The sequence below is a fragment of the Erithacus rubecula genome (assembly GCF_903797595.1).
Source record: "Erithacus rubecula genome assembly, chromosome: 15".
Taxonomy (NCBI): domain Eukaryota; kingdom Metazoa; phylum Chordata; class Aves; order Passeriformes; family Muscicapidae; genus Erithacus; species Erithacus rubecula.
Window position 1 is genome coordinate 6,793,434 of NC_136667.1, and position 19,565 is coordinate 6,812,998.

General features: G+C 49.4%; 1 protein-coding gene across 1 annotated transcript in view; it reads left to right on the forward strand.

Annotated features, from left to right (window-relative positions):
• Positions 1-1,120: 1,120 nt before the first annotated feature.
• Positions 1,121-19,565, forward strand: part of GPC4 (glypican 4) — a 65,282-nt gene continuing 46,837 nt past the window's right edge. Inside the window, exon 1 of the mRNA XM_079318900.1 lies at positions 1,121-1,497. Within this exon, the coding sequence (XP_079175026.1) occupies positions 1,137-1,497 (361 nt within the window). The 5' untranslated portion in view covers positions 1,121-1,136. The remainder of the gene's footprint in view (positions 1,498-19,565) is intronic.

The window sequence follows — 19,565 nt, forward strand, 5'->3', positions numbered from 1 at the left end:
AATGAGAGAAACGAAGCTCATAGAGGAGCATTGTATTGTAAACCCTCCCACATTTATTTTTCATCAGTGATGCTATCACCAGACCATTACACTGTCCTGGGGCAAATGGATTGTGCTGAGACACAGCACTGAGCACAGACACACGGACACTGCAGCAGGACAGAGCTCCCCACGCAGCACCCGCAGCCAGGGGATAAGGACACGGAGACCTCACCATGCCAGGACAGGGAGCAAAGCAAAGCAGACCCTTCAAGTGACATTGCAGCCTCGTGAAATTAAGATGGAAATTATCATTCCTGCAGTACTGTGTCTGTGATTTTTCAGTAAACAGAAGTAAGGAGGAACTGTTGAATTCTGGTCCAAGGGCTCAAGAGGGCTGGTTTAGATCTGTGCGTGTGTCTGTGTGCTGGGCTGGGGTGCGAAGGAGAGTGACTGGAGCACCTTGATGTCTGTGTTCCTGAGGCCTTTGCCCTGCTAAACTCTTGGAAACAGAAGATTGGTGGAAAAATGTCGGTTTTGACAAGTCTTTCATGCACATAGTTCAGACCTGTCACAGCGATGTCAAAATTCATCAGCGTGGTGAACCTATTGAACCTGGGGCAGAGCTGAAGCATCCACAGCTCCAGTTGAGGAGGCACAGCAAAGGCAGAAGCACCGGCCCTTCCGGGGAATCTCCCTTTCCTCGGGGGCACTTCGGAGCTGGCGGGGGTGGGAGCTGGGGACTCTCGAGGCGGCTCCGGGACGGGGTGCCGGGGCAGAGCCGGGGCAGAGCGGGGGCAGAGCGGGGGGTGCCGGGGGAGTGCCGGGGCAGAGCCGGGGCAGAGCCGGGGGTGCCGGGGCAGAGCCGGGGGTGCCGGGGCAGAGCCGGGGCAGAGCCGGGGCAGAGCCGGGGGTGCCGGGGCAGAGCCGGGGGTGCCGGGGCAGAGCCCGGGCTCTCCGCGGGAGGGAGCGCCCGTGCGGGGCTGGCCGGGCGGGCAGCCCCGGGCTCCGCTCCGCCTCGCTGGGCGGGCGCATCCCAGCTCCTGATTTTCCCGGGGGCTGCAGAGGCTTGTCCCGGCCCTGCGCGATCCTGCTTGGCTGCCGCCCTCCCCGCCTCCCTCCACCTCCTCCTCCTCCTCCTCCTCCACCACCACCCCATGTGCTTCCTGCCGGGCCAAGTTCGCGGAGCGCCGCCGCACGCCGGGCCAGCGGAGCGGAGCCGCAGCGGAGCGGGGCGCAGGGCAGCGGGCGCGGCTGCAGCGGGGCGCGGCGGGGCAGGCTCGGCGGAGCGCCGGCTGCAGCCTCGGGGCGCGCTCGCCCGGCCGCGGCGGCCCCTGCCCGCCCGCACCATGCCGCGGCGGCGCGGCTGCCTGCCGCCGCTGCTGTGCGCGCTGGCCGCCCTCAGCCTGCCGCTGCTGCTGGCCGCCGAGCCCCGCGCCAAAAGTTGCTCCGAAGTGCGGAGGCTCTACGCCGCCAAGGGCTTCAGCCAGAGCGAGGCGCCCAGCCACGAGATCAGCGGTGAGTCGCGATCGTCGCTGCCGCCTTTGTGCGCGCTCGGCCCGGCCCCGCGGAGCGCGGGGTGCGCGCCCGCTCTCCCGGCCCGGCTCCCCCCGGTCCGGCTCCCCCCGGCCCGGGCCCGGAACTCGGCTCGGCTCGGGGCGCGCTGCCCGGCTCGGCGCGGTTCGGTCCGGCTCCCGGAGCTCGGGGAGTCCCGCGCGGAGAGTCCCGGCTCGGCTGCCCGCCCCCCGTGCCGTGCCGTGCCGTGCCGGGCCGGGCCGGACCGCGCCTGTTGCCGCTCCCGCTCCCGCTCCGGCTCGGCGCTGGCGGGGCGGGCGCTCCTGCCCTTGGGCCGCCGCTCGCCCCGGCGGGGAGCGGGCTGCCTGTCCCGCCCCAGTGCCCGGCGGCTGCTGGCGGAGGGACTGAGACATGGCTCTTTTTTTTTTTTTTTTTTCCTTTTCTTTTTTTTTTCCCCCCCTTCCTTTTTCTTTCTTTCTTCCTTCCCTCCACCTTCGTCCCGAGGTACTTGCGCATCCCGGGGACAGGAGTGCTCGCAGCCGGCAGCAGTAGGAAATGGTAGCTAATGTGCTCACACCCAAAACATTTTATTCTTTTTGTTTCATCCTTCATCTCCCTCCCAGGGCCGCTGCTTTTATTTCCCCTTCTGAATGACCTACTGGACCGCATTCTCCGCGGAACAAAGGAAGTGCCTTTTTAGCTGGAATCCTCGGAGACCACCAAGGACTCCAGCTCATGCACTGCAATTTCGCACTACTTTCAACAATAACAAAAATGCATGACTGAATGGCTCAAAAATGTGGAGTGTTGGAGGCATTCATTTCGGTCTGGGACACTGTCACAACACAGACAGACCCCAAGTAAATACCTTTAGACGGCTCAGATAGAAGCTGGGGGTAATCTTTACCATTGGTGTGCCCTCCAGATATGCATACATTATCCTTTTCACTGACAAAATTAAAATCATTTCAGTCGCTTGTGCTTTTGTATTGTCAGACTAATGATATGCATTTAGCCTACATCTGTTTGAATAAAATTGCAGGCCCGTTTACTCTCCAAGAAATATTTTAATGAGAAACGTCTGACTGGTTGCAGTTAAAATACTCTCTCCCCTTCACTCTGCCTGCTTTGTAAAATGGTCTCTAATAAATAGTCTTGCATTTGAGTCCAGCCCTCATCAGTGTAGGATCAGAACGTGAGCAGACTTCCTCTCGAGTCCAGTATTGGGGAGGTTTGACCTAATCCTTGTTTTATATGTTGTTTAAGATGACTTGGTGAGCTTTGGAGAATGTCAGGAGTAGATCATGCTGACAGGGCTTCCATTTGAAGCTCTAAAGCTGTTGTCTGTTTGAGAAAAGTGATGAGCAAGGTAAGATTATTTGACAAAAGAAGGACTTTCTGCAATGACATGTATAAAATATCAGCTGGGTTATGTTGCTGTTCCAGGGGTGCAGGGAGTCTGTGTCTGATCTTGCTTGAAAAGCAACAGGTCTGGAAAAGTTGTGTTTTAAATGTAGTCCTGCTATGCAGGATATTTCAGAGAGGGTGGTGGAAGTCTTTAAAGGAGGTGTGCTGTGTACAGCTTTAAAGTGTGGTGTACCTCAAGTGCGACTGCATTTAAAATTAAACCTGCAGTGGGGCACTACACCTGCTGCAGTTTCACGTTCCCCCTGTGAATTTATGTGGTTTTGGCGTGGGTTGTGTTTAGAGGTTCCAGATCTCCCCTCTTGCTGCTTGGCTGGTTATGCAGATGTGACCACCAGTCCCACTGCTGGTGTTGAACTTTCTCAGAATGGAGAACTTCACCTGCCACTGCCCCTGTGGGATCAGCACAGGGCACTGTGGTCCCATGGGCCAGGTGATAATGCTGGAGGCTGAGGTCTGGCACCAGGGTAAGAGGTGTGTGGTGTGTATTGTCTCCAGAAAAGAGTCCCTTGCCAAAGCTTTGATTTCACTTGGCTTTCAGGTGATAAGTGGCATATTTTCCATCAGGAGAGTAAGTGGTTTGGAAAAGCCTTTCCCTTACCTGGGCGCCTGGTGATCGTGGGAACAAGATAAATGGGTGTGAGGAATGAGCCATGTGCTTGGACAAGTGTCCCACTGGGGTGATGGTGGAAACTGGTGATTTCTGCTTGGGGGCACCTCTCTGCTCCCTAAACTGGTGGAGGACAGGCTGGGGAGCCTTCAGTGGATGACTGGAGTCACATGTGGACACAGGAATGCTGATGGAATGACGTGTGGAGTGTTCATGTCTGAAGGGCATCAACTTCTTTGTTAGATTTTTATACTGATTTGATGGATTGTGCTTTATTCTCACATCCTCTTAGCAAGTTGCTTTAGATCACAGTGCAGACAGAAACTTCCTAGCATCTTTGTGAAAAGGTGTCCTAAAAGCTGTGGCAGATTTGTTTCTGTAAGTGTAGTGATGTCTTTGCTGTCGGGGATTACTGATCCTACAAAATGTTGGCCTTGAATTGTCAAAGTGAAGCAGCTGTGTGGTACAGGCAGTGTGTCCCTGCACTGGGCTATGTGACAGCAAGTGAAACTCATCCTCACTGGAAGGGCATGGGAGTCATTTGGGGTTTTATAGCATCTCAGGTGGATTTTTTTGGCCACATTTATTTTCTTCTGGAGCAGTAGATACTCAAACCTTTCTCTTTCAAGGAGATGCCCATTCCAACAGACATTTTATCTGTATCATTGCTATTTCAGTGGCATTCAAAGGCTGCTCCTTCACCATAATTACACAGGAATTCACTTTAATATTTATTTAGACCAGGTTTAGGACCTAATTAGAGTATGCATAAATAGCAGGTTATATCTTGCTGAAGTACTTAGGCATTTCTGAAAGAAGTGCACAGCTGGTCAACTCACTGCTGCTTGATAAGAGGTGCAAAATGGGTTATTTGTGGTGTGGGACATAGAGAACTTGTTTCCTTTTATGTAGCTTTGGTGTTAGAGGTATAAATACACTGCTGGTATAAATCTGTGTGGAAGCTTTTCATAATCTGTGGCTCTTTGGTGCTGCTTTGTACCTGAGTGTTCTTCAGTGGCTGCCCCTGCAGCCCTGTGATGTGTGTGTGGCAAAGCTCCTGGCAATGCTGAGATGCAATCTTGCTGTTTTTGGAGAGGTCAGTGCTTTCATAGACTTGATGTCTACAGAGCTGGTTTGTGAAACCTCAGTCTTGATAGCGTGTAGATAGGTGGTGTGGGCAGAACACCACCCTCTAACTGCTTTTAAGATGACTTTGACAGATTCCCGAGGACATGTCACATCTTGGGAAGTTCTGGGTCCTGCAGCCACTTACTGTGTTGAAACTCTGCCCAGAATGTGTTGTTCCTCACTGATTTCACGTGTCTCTGAGCTGTCATGGTGATGGGGCAAAACTCCCTGGAGTGACCATCTGAAGGGGCTGCAGAATGAAATGCAAAGTGAGCTGGTGGCATCTGGAGACCCACAGTAGGTGGTTGTGATTTAAAAAACAAAAAACCCCCACCCAACCTTTCTTTCAAAAGGCAGCTTCTTGCCCTCAGGTGTTAAACAGACGGAAATTCCTTCCCTTTTCCTGCTAATTGGAAAAACTAGATGTTTCTTTTCCTGGATTGAAAAGGGAAAAAAAAAACATCTTGCCTGTTAACAGGCAAAGTTTCTGCAGCAGTGTCATCCCTGCTGTGGCTGGCACTGCTGTCCTGGCAGTGGTGGGAGCACAGAGCAAACCTGGAGCCCTTTGCAGGGAGCTGGGTGCAAGCAGCACTATTTTCAGTCTTAGTGAACTGTTCAGGGTAATTAATCTCTGTTTAAACCAAATTAATTGAATAGCTGCATTTATTTCTGAGAGCAGTTCTTTCCCCATGGCAGAGGAAATCGGTTGACTCTTGATTTTTGGACTTCTGGGACCTTGCCTGAAGTAATTGTGGGTAGGTGTGCTGTGATGTCCTGCTGCTCACTTGTCCCCAGTGTATTTATTGATGGCTGTCAGTAGGTGCCTCTGTGCTGCCCTTGGTCACTCAGGAAAGCTGCTCTGTTTGCATTGCTGCTTGTTGGGATTTAACCCCAGCCAGCAAACAAGCCTCACACAGCCACTCGTTCACTTCCCTACCAAAAAGATTAGGGAGAGAACCAAAAGGGTAAAAAGTAGCAAACTTGTGAGTTGAGAAAAAGACAGTTCAGCAGGGAAAGCAAAAGCTGAGCATGCAAGCAAAGCAAGGAATTGGGTTTCCTTGGGCAGGCAGGTGTTCAGCCATGGCCAGGAGAGCAGGGCCCATGCACGGAGCAGTGACTTGGGAAGGCAAACACCATCACTCCAAATGTCCTCCCTTTTCTCCTCCTTCCCCCCACTTCATACCGACCATGATGTCATCCGGTCTGGAATCTCTCTCTGGTCACTTGGGGTCACCTGTCCAGCTGTGTCTCTTCCCAGTCTCCCATGCACTCCAGCCTCCTCACCAGTCCAAGAAGCAGAAAAGACTTTGGCTGCGTGTAAGCCTTGCTCAGGAATAACAAAAGCTTTCCTGTATTATCAACCCTATGCTCAGCACAAATCCAGAACATAGTCCCATCCTAACCACTGTGAAGAAAATTAACTCTACTCCAGCCAAAACCAGCCCATTGTTTTACATGTCAAGTTCAGCAAATGCTTCTTTAGTTTCTCACATGCTTCCCTTCCAACTGAGGAGGGTTTCTGGATCGGCTCCAGGCCGGCGTTACTCTGCTGTCTGGCACTGCCGAGCCTGCTGCAGTCGGTCTGCACGGGCAGCTCCGGACTTGCTGTGTTATGAGAAGTACCCGATAACACCTGGTCATCCCTGAGGTCTGTTTGAAGGTGTGGAGTGACCTGGCCACCAGCTGTAGCTGTTGCCCTGATTCCTGCCCGATGAAGGTCCTTGGCGGGCAGGGCGTTTTCTCCTGCCTGGCAGCAGCGATTGCCGGGCCACCCATGGCAAGCGGCGAAGTGAACGCTGGAGAACATCCGCGACAAACACAAGCGCTGGCACGGAAAACTAAATGCGAGAATCGCTTGGAGTATTTTTAGCTGCTCCTAATGTCATTTAGCAACTGGAAACAGCGGGAGAGGGCGGGGGGGGGACAGAGCTGGCAGCGTGCGAGTTGCCCGCAGGCCACCGAGGAGCGCGCTGGCGGCCGAGCGCCCGGGGAACACTGGCGGCCGTGGGCTCGGGGAGAGCCGGCACTGTAATAAATGAGGCACGGCCCGTGGGCTCGGGGAGAGCCGGCACTGTAATAAATGAGGCACGGCCCGTGGGCTCTCGGGGAGCGCCGGCTCGGGCTGGCGGCGGCTCCCGGCTGAGTCAGGCTCCTGCAGCTCGCCCGGGACGCCGCTTTCTCTCCCTAGCGCGAATGTGCAGCGCGGGGTTTTTTGTTCGGCTGCAGCGGCGCTCCGTGTCCTAGCAGCCGGCAGCGTGAAGCATGTGGTTAGCAGCGACTGCTTGCAGTGGTCCGGACTGAGTGGGAGTATCGTTTTCCTTGGCAGACACTTCATAGAAAGTTCTGTTTTTTCTGCCAGAATAAGCAGTCATTACATTCCATACAATTCATAGTCAAATTATTATCTATTGTTAAAATTGCCTTAATTATCAGATGTTTCCTTAGACATGTAGCTGTTTTTTAAGAGGCTGAATAGGCGTGTGTACATTGTGCAGAAGGCCTGAGCTGCACAATGTTTTCAGTACTGTTTTGTAGTTTCAGGGAGATTTTCTGTGGCTTTCATATGTCAACAGGCTTTTTATTCATACTGAAACAGCAGCAGAGCAAGGCCAGCACGACAGCGAGGCGCTGGTTTGGGTCTCTGCATCTCCCCTCTGCCATGGTATTTCCGTGGTACCTGTGGATCCAAGGAAGTTCAGGATGAGGCATCACTGCTGTGTGTGAGATGCCTCTGATGGGAGAACCTTCCAGATGAGCATTTTCTGTCTTGGAGGTGGCATGTGCCCAATAGGGCCAGGATCTGTCAGGAGCCTGGGAAGTTCCCAGCCCCTTGAGGTGGTGATGCCTGCGGTCTTAGCCTGCTCTTGGTGTTGGGTGGTGGCTTGTGCAGACCCCGCTGTCCTGGGTCTGTGCAGTGAGTTGCCAACCCTGGAACCTGCATGGATGGGGAAGGACTGCCATTGCTTCTCAAGAGTGTCAGACGAGTGGTTCTCATCTGCTGTTCCCTTCACACACAGCCATTCCCATGGACTCACCATGGACTCTGTGTGCTCAGTCCTTGACATCTACAGATGTGGGCAGCACCAGGATGGAGCATCAGGATTATTCAGTCCACTGCAAAATTCTTTGCCTCCTTCCAGAAGAGGAGCAATCCTCAGGGACCTGATTACTTGCTTTTGTTCCGTTTTTTTTTTTTTTTTTTTTTTTTTTTTTCGTGGGGGAGGGGGAAGGAAATTCTTGTTAGCCAGAGAGGTCAGGATATGTCTCCTCGCCGGCGGCCAGGCTGAGAGTGAGCTGCCAGTCCCGGTCTCCCGGGCAATAACCTCCTTGCATTCCTCACATTCCTCCTGCTTTCTCTTTCTTTTGAGATTATGAAGATAACTTCCTTCTCCCATTGCTAAGCAATGAGAGGACCCAGTAAGTTTCCCTCTTGTTCCCTAAATTACCTTGTGTGCTCCAAGATGCCCCATGGCAAACTCCTCTGGTGCCCTGAAAGGTGCAGTTCCTGCTCTTCACTGGGTTTGTGCATCTCAGGAAGAAAGCTTTTTTTTTTTTTAATTGCCAAGTGTTTTAATTAAAATACTTTGTTGTAGCCAGTCTTACCTGCTTCCTGGTTTGTTAAAGAAGTGTTTCATGAAACTACTTTGCTTTTCCAGGAGAGATTTCTGTGTTTTTCTTTGCTGTGCAGAATACGTGCAGCCTGCAGAGACTGTGGCTGAAGCACCATGTTTGTGCCAGAGAATGTTCTTCTTGTTTACATCTTTCTGGTCCAGGAAAGGTACTCAGACAAAAATAGCATGTTGGGAAGAGGGGACCTGGTGAGAAAGTGTTGGAGGCTTTCTGTGTGCAGAGCTGGTGGCAGCCATGTGGGCTGTTGGCTTTGCCCCATGAGGATGTGCCTGTGGTAAGTTGTCTTAGGATGGTGTTTTCTGTTTGAAAATGGCTGTGGTTGGTACAATCATCTTCCCTGCTAATTCCTGCTTTGCAGTCTGTCAACTCTGATGTCTCTGTGGGTCCTGGGAGAGGAGGGAGGTGGGATGGGGTGATGTTCCTTAAAGGCAGCACTGCATCACCTCACTGGCAAAATGCTTGAAAGGATGGAAGTAGTGCTTAAAAAGTGTGTGTGGGGATGCCAGCTGATGGGATCAATCTTAATTTACTCAGTGTTGGTTTTAATGTGAAGTGGAACTATAGTACCTCTTGCGCAATGTAAAGCATTGCCAGATTCCCCACCTCCCCAAAAACACTCTTAAAAATACTTTTTTTGTTGTCCGTCTTCTAAGCAGAGAAATAAAATGTTAGTTTCTTGTCTTTGCACTCTTATTTTCTGTGGCTTACACAACCAGTGGCTGATGGATTTGTGGGAGTTCCCTATCAGGGACTTCTCTCTCCACAAACTTTGGTGTTGGAAAGGTACGTGGATGGTAGAGAGGAGCTACCCTGAGCAAAGGATTTTGCAGGAGTACTTCTCTTAATGTTTCCAATTTAGAAGCTGAGAATTGTCTGGATTTTAAGCAAATTCAGATGGGAGCGAACAATGATGAAATGTTTAAAATATGTTTGAACATTTTTGTGGGAATAGGAGCAGTTCTTACACAGGCGAGGCTGCAGCTTTCAGGAGGTGAAAATATGTGGCCCTTACACATTGTCAGCATTGTTGCTGTCTTTATTTTTTTTTTCCTTCTTTTTCCTTTTTTAAAAATGCTCATAGGAAATTGGCTTTGGTAATTGAGTTTCTACAGAACCACAACATCCAATAGCTGTTCCTTTCCAGGGGTCACCCTTAGGTTAGTTTAAGTAATGTGCAGTCAGTTTAACCTCTTGTGGTTTGTAGTGCTATTCTAGAAATTACTGGTGATTTGGGGTGTGTTAGAGTAACAACTTCACAGGAAAACCCCAAATGTCAGGGTGTCTGGTTTTCAGAGAGCTCTGACCGCTTGCCTTGTTAAAACCAGGCACCTCGAGGTACGTCCCTTCTTGCATTGGAAAACGCACTTAAAGCCTTTATGGCCCGTTGACTTTCCTTTTGAAAGAAGCTGAAACAACCCTGTGTGATTTGTTTGCCTACACTGAACTATAACATCCTCCTGCCTGGAAGCACCGTGCAGAACCTGTGCTGGATGCTGTGTGTTGGGTCACATCGCCCTGCGTGGCACTGATGGAGGAGCAGCACTGCTCTGGACCCCCAAATCCCAGGGTTTAGGGGATTTGCTGGCAGCAGAGGGCCAGCTTTAAGAAATTATGAGCTGGGGCTTTAGCTTTGTAGCATTGACAGTTTGGTATAAAAAGCTCTGTGTTGCAGGCTGTGATGACAGGGGGTGATAAATCACTCTTGGCTGGTACTACAGGTTCTAATAATGGTGTTTTAAAAAGATTACATGGGTTTTAATACAAACTTTTTGCTTCTTTGTACTCTCTTCTTTTTAAAGAGTTGAGCCTGTTTTGATTCAGCATTCTTGGAACATAAAGACGGAGCCAGGATTTTTACTGGGCTGAAATGCAGTTTTTTGCTTCTCCTACAAACATGAGGATCTTGTTTGAGTGTCTTTATAGCCAACAGGCTGGCAGTGTCCTCTTTGTAAGGGAGCTGGCTTGCTCGTTTGTTTGTTTTAAAGGTAACTTTGCCCCATGGAAGATTAAAGAGCAAGCAGCTTCACCCAGTTGTGGTGAGTGCTGCTATTGGAAGGAAATTAGTGATAAGGAGAGCCATGCAATAAGAGGGATAAATAACCTTCTGCACCTTCCTTGACTTTCCTTGGCCCATTCCCATGGGAGGGAGAGGGCATTTGTGTGATCAAAGAAACGGGTGCAATTACAAGCCTGATGGAAAATCAATCCCTTGCCAGCTAGGTATGGGCACCCAGGCGGGCTTTGCCTTTGCTCTGAATAGTGTGGGCTGGATTTTTTTTTTTGTGTACCTGCCAACCTTAGGGTTTCTGAAGTCCAGCAGTCCTGGGGGAGCACAGGGTGCCTGGTGAGCCAAGGCAGTGAGGCAGCAGTGCCATGTCCCTTTGCCTGGGCAGAGGCACTGGGAGCAGCTGGCACGCACCCGGCATGCAGATCAGGGGTCAGAGTGGTGCTGCTGGTTTCGTTTGGACTGGAGGAAAACAAACAGGCTTCCTCCTGAGTTTTGGCTCTGTTTAGAGGCAGAACTGAGGGTGCCATAGGGCCATAGGCTTTTCTTCTCGGTGGGGGGAAAAATGGCTTTAATAGCGTCTGCTAATGATTCAGCGCTGTTTACATAATAATTGTGGTTCGCTTTCATTAGCTCTCATAATGAGATTGCTTTCTTCCAGTGCAATCACTTGCTGGTTTGGTTTTACATGCTTCTGCCTCCCTGCTCTCCAAGCATGGCAGTGGGATGAGGAGGGAGTGCAAAGGCTCTGTGCCTGGCTCCAGGCATGGAGGAAAGCTCACAGCTGCTCACTGGAAAGGAGAGAAGGTGAAGGGGTTTTGTGCTGCTGGGACCCAGGTGGTGGTTTGGAGCATCATGGCATCTTAGCAGAGTTTGGTTTCAATCCATTTTGCGTGAGGTTCTCTCATCTTTGCTCTGAAAACTCTTGGGCTTACCTGTGAGGGAGGGAGTACAGTGACCTGCTTCCACCCAGAGGAAGAAGCCAGGTCCTTTCATCTCCCAGCCCCACCGTATCAGAAGCACTGATCAGTGACAGTGGATGTGCATCGTGTGGATATTGTTTGTAGCTGCTGCAGCCTAGCCTTGATGTCGTTTGCATTCCACGTGTGAGTAACTGTGAGTGGTGCTGATGCTCCCCAGGCTGCAGGAGCTGCCTCCTGCATCACCCAGCCGCTGTGCCAGGAGCTGCCTGACGCCGGGGATGGCACCCACTGCTGAGCTCCTGAATTAATAATGTCACTCCGAGGAAAACACAATAGCCTGAGTGCTACCTTTTGAAAAGGTAAGGCTGGCTGTTTGGTTGGGTGTTTTTTGTCGTTTGTAGCGTAGCAGTGGGTGTGTGAGGGTCTCGGAGCAGCGGCAGGCAGGGTGTGTCTGACCCTGGCACAGCGCTGGGCTGGAGCAGAATGGGTCCCCATGGAGCAGTGGGTGCTCCCCCAGGGCTGCCATGGGGAGCGTGGGGATCTGTGGCTTTGCAGATGTCCTGGGGGATGCATGCCCTCTCCCCTTTGGCTGCACTGACTGTCTCTTCAGAAATCTGTCTCAATTTGTTGCCAGTGGTAGAGATTAAGGTCTCCACTGCTGGAGGGTCCTGAGCAGAGGATGAGTTGGCTTCTTTGCCTCTGCAGAACAAAACCTTTTTATGGGGAGGCTGGGAAAGGTGTGACTGCTTTTGGCCGTGTGGCTTCTGCTAATTAGCACGAGTTAATTGGGGCTGGTTGAAGAGCTGTGACTTGGTGGGTAGAGGAGGCTGGCAGAGACCAGGCTCAGGGCTGCTGAATCCAGCCCACCAAGGGGATCCTGGTGCAGGCGCCTCGCTAGAGAAAACTCCACATAACTCAGCCTCTGCATTATTAAAGGCTCCTTTATACCTCTTCTTGCCATAACTCCTGTGAGAACAGCCAGTCTTTTCAGCAGCCTTCCTTATGGGGAAAGTTGAGGGGAGCAGCCTGGCTGGCACGGTGCTGCTGCAAACCAGCCCTGGAGCTGCTGTTGAAGCAGTCTGGGAGCAGGGAAAGGTGCCAGGTGAGCCTGGTGCTCCTGTCCAGCCTTGCCAAAATAAGGGCTCTGCGTCCACTTGCTGCCCAGCTGGCTCGGTAGGATCCTGAAAAATAGTTGTGGAAAGTAAGGGTTAATTTCTAGGTATCAAAATATGCACAAAAGGTTAAATGAGAATTCCTCCTTGTCAATGAATTACGGCTTGAAAATATTTGCATTCTTTCCTGAAAGATTTAGGAATAATTATACAGCACTCAGGGGCAAGGCATTCCCAGATAAACTTAACAACTCTATAATTTGTACTCGAGGCAGGGTTTCCTGTAAATGATAGCTTTGTTTTATTTTACAATACTGCTTCCAAATGTTTGCTGACTATGAATTGCCAGCTAAACTGGACTTGTGAATCTGGAAGAGCATTTATTTGTTTGTTATTGCAGACAGTAAGAGCTGCTGTGTTAGGCTAAAACTTGGAATTCCCTTTACAAGCTGTAGGCATCTCTCCCCAGGTGGGTTTGGTGCAGTGGGCAGCTGATGTAGGGTGTGAACAGCTTTCCAACTTCTCTGTACAAAATTCCTGAGCTTCTCTAGCATCTCCTGCTCTGCCTTTCTTTTTCTGGGCTTGGGAAAGGAGCACTGCAGTCGCACTGCACATACTTTATTTCCATTACTCAAAGCTGGAGTCATGCATAGTTACAGCCAAAGACACTTCAGCAGCTCTGGGGATAACAAGATAGCTGACAGACTGGAATGCAGATTTATCAGGGGTAAAAACTGGCAAAATTCCTTATTTCTGGTTCTTCTTTTTAAATAGGCCCTTCATGCTCCTGCTGCAAGAGCCCACCGCATGTTTAACCCCTTGTGTTCTCCTGGCTGGGTCCAGGGATGAGCACTGGCACTTGACCATGTTTCTTTTGGGATGAAATTGCTCAGTCCCAGATAGTTCCTAGGTGTTGTTTTTAAACTGCAAAGCTCTTTAAGAAGTGCTTTCAATGGGTTTTTATTTTAAAGTGCGAGCCTTTGCACCAGATGTCTGTCTGAGTGACCACAGAATGTAAATTTTACTGTGTGTTGCCTTTGGACTGGTAGTTTGGGAGACTACTGGGCAGTTAACATAGGCAGACTGTGCCATGAAATCTGCTTCCTTGGATTCGATTCATATTAATTTATTTCAAAGCAAATGTCTTTATTGGCTTCAGATTCATTTTGCTGTAGAGCTACTTTTACTGTGCCTTAGCTAGGACTTTGCTAGGACCTGGAAATACTTGCATTGCTATGAGAAATAGGTCATATTCAGCTCCATGGATTTTCAGTTATATATATATTAATATTGCAAGACATTAAGCAATTTCTTTTTGGGGAAACAAGTTATGGCAGAAGGAGCACATTTGGAAGTTAAACAGATTAAGTGAAATCCCTCAGTTACAGGAGGGAGGTTCAGAAGACAAGTCAGGTAGTTTAGGGAAGGAGTTTCAAGTTAAAATTTAACTTTTCACAGTCTTCCATGAGCATTGGTGCAGCAAGATCTGCCTGCAGCCAGCCCAGTGCAGGAGCCTGGGCTGAGGCTCTGACGTGGCTTCTGCAGGGTGGATGGATTTAGAGCTGGTGGTTGTGCCTGTGGTTGAGAGTCTTGACTGGCTGAGAATGAAGAGAATTTCACTTTTTATTGGAAAAGGAAAGAATTGCTCAAGGATTGCAAAACACTTTGTTTTGGAAGAAATGTCATTGTTTTAAAATAGCACATGAGCACGAGGGGAGCTGTCCCTACGCTTGTGGCAGTCTTGGAAATCTTCTTCTTACCTGGGGGCTCAAGTGAAGCTTCAAGGCTTAAGTGTTAGCTTGGACTTTTGTCTGAGGGTGGCCAGGCTGGGAGGGCTACACTTCTTCCATTCCTGCCTCTTCCTTTGATGAGGAATGTTATTTTTCTATTTTAAGCAGGAGGGATAGAGTTTAGAAAGGAAAGTAAGTCTTGGCTTTTGGACAGAATTGCTGATGGGGTGGTGGCCAGCACTTGGTGTCTCATGGGATAGTTGCTGGCTCCTGGTTTTCTGCCCTGTGTGTCCTTTCTGCTCCCTGCATTTATCTCCTTGGCTGAGTCCCAGGCACATGGATTTGAACCAGCATGGCCAGCAGTGCTTTGCTGCAGGCCCATGTCTGGGTGCATCCCCAGGACAGGTCCATCCCCACAGCAGGAATCTGCTCTGGTCACAGCACAGTCATCCACTGGAGACACCCAGCCCATGTGGATTTGCCACAGAGGGCAAATCTTTGGCAAACCTCGTGCCAGAGCCTTGTCTCAGCCCTGCCAGGATCTGCCACAGAGCTGGCAGGTTGCTCAGTGCCTCCTCATTGCAGGGGCTGCCCATCCCTCCTCCAGGCTTTCTGTAACTGCAGACTTTATTTCATAGAGTATTTTTGCTGATGGAGGGTGCCAGGACACAACAGAGGCTGTGGAGAGAGAGAGGAACTTCTCTTCCTTCTTCAGAAAGACCCACAAGGCTGATAAATCCATCCCATCCTAATCAGCCATCCCCTCCCTGGGCTCACAGGGCTGTTTACCCTCCTGCTGGTGGGTGTTGATGTGCTGCCTGGGAGGTGGATGCCAAAGCTCCTGTTTGCACTCCCTACTCCCCCCAGATTGCTCAGGGCTGTGCTTAAGGAGAAACCTCTTCGATTCCTGCCAGCAAAACCTCAGTGCAGTTGTCCCTTGGTGCAGTTGGGTGCTGTTACCCAGTGTGTTTTCCCATCCCACTCAAGCTGTTTGCACAAGCCCAGCTGCTGTTCAAGACAGGTAATCAAAGTTGGGGTCTGCAGGTGGACACCAAGGCTGAGGTATCTCCCAAACTTGCTTTTTCCACAATACCTAATAAAATGTGACGCTGTGCTGTGTGTTCCCGTGTGGAGCAGCAATGAGAAAAGGCTCATGCTTACACTGTGAAATATGTTAGGGAACTCAAAAAGCTTTAATTTTCAAAGGTTGAAGTGGCTTCCTGCACTCTCCTGTTGTCACCTGGGATGCTGCTGTCCCTCCTGGGAGGGATTTGCTCAAACAAAGGTGGCAGCACAGAAATTGGCTTGGGAATTGTTGCAGGGATGTTGGGATTTATCTGTGCTGTGGTGAGGAGGAGGAGTGCCTGTGTGAAGCTGGCAGCAGATAAGGCTGGTGTTCACAGCTGTGCCAAGGAGAGCAGCAAAGATAGGGCATTCTGGAGAGGGGGAGAAGGAGGAATTGTTAATTTTGTGATATCCTTATCTTAATCCTTTCCCCCCTCTCTTCCACCCTCCTTGTCTCGTCCAGGGTAGGTTAAACTAAACTACTCAGCCTCGCCTTTTCCACAAACACTGGCAGGCTGGTGGTTCCAGACCTGGGAATACATTGGGAGTCTGTTTCAGCAGTGGGATGGGTTTTTGGACGTAGGTTGTGTTGTGCTAGCAGAACACAGTGCAGTGCTTGTGTGAGCTGGGTGGCTTCTGCAACGGATACCTGGCTCTTGGAAAAGTCACACTTGGTGGGAGTAGCAGGCAAGGGCTTAAAAGCACGTTTTTCAGGTCAAAAAAATCTTACAAACTCAGCTGTGGTCTCAGCTCTGAGGTGTTTTGTCCAAGGGGAGATAAAGCAGGGAGGTGGGAGGTGTAGGGGATGGTTCTGAACGTCACCAGAGCACAGGCTGTGCTCCTGTGCCAGTGCTGCTGCTCCCTGGGTGAGCAGGCAGTCACCCCATATTGGCATCTCTGGGCAAATGTCCTGCCCTGTGCTTGGGGTTGGTGCCTCTTGCCTCTGCACTGTCCTTTTTTTTTCCAGGGTGATTGAACCTGGAGCTGTGCCTCTAGCTGGAGGGAGGATTTCCACTGACATCCTCCCTCTGTATGGTGGCCCAGTTTCAGGGAGTTTCAAAGGTCCTGGGCAAGTTGCACCTTGGGTTTTGGCACTGAACATCCCCTACCTCCTGTTGTGCTGCTTATTTGCCTTTCTCCATGTGTTGCTTCAGTCTTGGCCATGTGAGTTTCTGGAGGTTTGTCTTATTTACATGAACAGTTCTCGGAAAGTTCAGCTAAAAAGCAGCTTTTTTTTTTTTTCTTTTTTTTTTTTTTTTTTTTCTTTTTTTTTTTTTTTTTTTCTGGGAACAGCCAGGAACCACTGGTGTGTGATCTTTGTGTATAAAGTTGCCTTTCTCTGATTATAAACAGTGGCCCTAGGATGGATGTGTGGTAGACCTGTTTAGATTTAAACCTGACCCACCTCCTCATTTTCAGTGCTGGCATCCCCTTTGAGCAACGTGTTCTTTCCTCTCTTTTTTGCAGTAACACATGGTGTTTTTTAACCTTTAAATTGGAAAGTCCTGTGAAATTGTGGTGTCCTGCTCTAAGCAGCAATGTATGATTTTTTTTTTAAATTAGTTTTTTTGCCGATGCAATATCAGATACACAGATTGTTAATTAATTTCTCATGTACCTTTCTTCTGATGGTCTGGCAAGCCAAGATAGCCTGATAGCCACAGACAGCCTATTCCATGTCCCAGTTAGCCCCTGGGAGCTCTGACTGAGAGAGGGGATGAGCTGGGAAGCACAGATCTGTGTCTTGGTCCTGCATCTGCAGTGGGAGAGCTGCTGCAAGATCAGGCTGTGCTGGCTCTCCCAGAACCCTTCATCTGGGCTTGTGTCCCCAATCCTGCTTTGCATCACATTGATGTGAGCTAATTATTTCTGAAACCCCTTTAATTGGTGGTTCTTTCTGGTCCAGCTGTTTGTACAGTCATGAGCAGAGTGAAGACCTGGGGCAGAGCAGCATCACCTTTCTTCCCAGGAAGGCAGGCTGGATCAAGGGGTTGGCAGCATCCCTGGGGTCATTGATGAAGCAAGAAAGGCCTTTGTGTGGCTTTGTGGGCAAGGCTGGAAAATGCAGCATTCCAGAAGCTTGCAGCTGTACTGGGTGGGTGTTCATGGTGTGCAGCTGTGTACTGAGATGGGTTCCTCAAAGTTGAGCTGTGGCTGCGATGCTCTGGAGAAGCATTTCTGGGGTGATGGCAATGGTTCTTCCAGACTCTGGAAAGCTGCTCTGCAGTGGAGCTGCTCAGCTGAAATATTTGGCCTCAAACTGGCTCATTGTGGAAGAGGCTGTGTCTGGGCTGAGAATGTCATCCTGTGCTGAGCTAAAAGGGGGGACAACCAGGGAGCTGGAATTGTGGAGCAGCAAAGTGCTCTGCCTTCCCTCTGGTGCCAAAACAGTCTCCGTGTTGCTATGAAAATGTCTTGTGGAAAACTTTCCACTTAGAACTGAAGTCTCATTTATGTCTGCCCAGGACCTGTTCTTGGACTGAATTTTATTTTCTAAGCAAATGAGACTTTCTGGTCCTTGAGGCGGTGGAAATAGCTGCTCCACCAAGGTGCAGCCCACCCGCCCAGGGGCCAGGCAGCCAGCAGGGAGCTCTGGCAGAGGAGCTGGTTTGTTCAGCAGGAGCAGTGCAGGGCTTGAGTGGGGAGTGGGCAGCACACCTCTCTCAAATTTAGTTTGTGAGCTCTTTAATAACTTGGTTTTCAGGGGAACCCAGCTCCCCATATTGTGCTCCCACAGACTCCCCCAGTCACCCCCCAGACTGCAGACTGAATATGAAATGCTTAATAGGAGCCAAACTGCCTTGAAAAACGTGTAGATGCACAATTAATTAAAAAAATCTGGCCTTTTGTGTATTTTCTTTCTGGAGTCTCTTAACCTGCACTAAGTTCTGTTATCTGCACAGATATGCTGTGCAGGCAGTGCTTATTAATGTGGGTTTTTACATAGATAAATGTGGTTGTGAAGTACTATTGACACATGGAAATGTTGGTGGATGCTTAGAGAAGGATCAGCTGCTTTGTGATAGCTCTGTGCCAGTTCCCTCGTTCGAATATAGTTATGAAACCCAGTTGTAGCAAAGCATGTTGTAAAAAAAAAAAGAAGACATATTTCTGTGGCTTAGAAAGAAGAAAAATCAAACCCAAAACCGCACACACCCCTCCTTAGTAAAAGTTTTGCGCACATAGGAAACAAAGGCATCAGCATTTGCTTGTCAGAGCTAATAAAGTTTGCTTGGATCTTAATTTTTCTGCTTGATTTCACAAAGTAATTGAAACTTCCTTTTTGCTGCAAGCCCTTTTCCCCCCTTCTTTTCCCTCTTTTTTTTTTTTTAAATATTCTTAAAAGAACATCTTTTGGTCAATGAGTTGATGGAATTTTGCTCAGGAGGCAGGCGCAGTTTGAGTGTACTTTGCAACTGGTCAGTCAAAGCTTATAGGACAAATTACTTGTGTCTGCAAGTCATTCCTTCAAGTTGAAAACCACCTAGACCAAATAAACCTTGAACTACAGGTTTTATGGGAGCTTTTTGAGCATGTAAGTGAGGCTTTTGTAATCGCAGTGATCTGATAAAACCTTAAAAACCAGGGTTCCCATAAAGAAAATAGTTCCACTTGAGGTGATAAAAGCCACATCTGGTAAGCTTTGCTTGCTACCTCCTGATGACCTGTGGAACAGCAAATAGACCCCACTCCAGAGGAAGGGATGCCAAACTACTGGGGCCATACCCTTGTCCAAAAAAAAGTTGATTAGAGAGCAAAACCAACAGTCTTTGAAGAAGGAGCCTCTTCTGGCTGATCCTTTAGCCCACATTTGATATTCCACGACTCCAGTGTCTCGCTTGCCTCCCGGCTGGCACGGCACAGGGAGATTCAGGGGTTAGGGTAAGGAGGGGCCTGTGTAATTGAAAGCAAACAAACAGCTAAGACAAAGAAAGAAACATAAAACAGCAAACCCAAAGCCACAAATAGAAAACAGACTTTCCAGATTGATTAGTTCAAATTTGTTTATTTGAAGTCCCAAAAGTTCGAGTTGTCACTCTTTTGAGGTGTCTCTCCAATTTGGCAATATGTTGACCATGTGTTTGCAGGCCAGTTTTTCACAAGAATGACTCTGGTTTTTGGTGTGTTGTTGTTGCCTTAAACTTTGAATTGGAAGGAGGGTTGCAAGCTCCAAAGGCTGATTTCTAATTGTGACATTCAGGTGCTGCTTTTGAGGTAATTACATTCTGTTAAATTTTGGTTTAGTGGAGAATATTCCCTTGGGCACATACCTATTGCTAAGATGTGCTGCTAATTTCCCTTTTTTTTTTTTTTTTTTTTTTTTTTCCCAGATTTAGGAAACTTTTTTCCCAGGTTTAGGAAGACTGATGCACTTACTGGCTTTGGAAATCAGTGGAGACCTGAAAAAATCTGGGTTTACTTTTGTTTTTCAGAGTGTTTTGG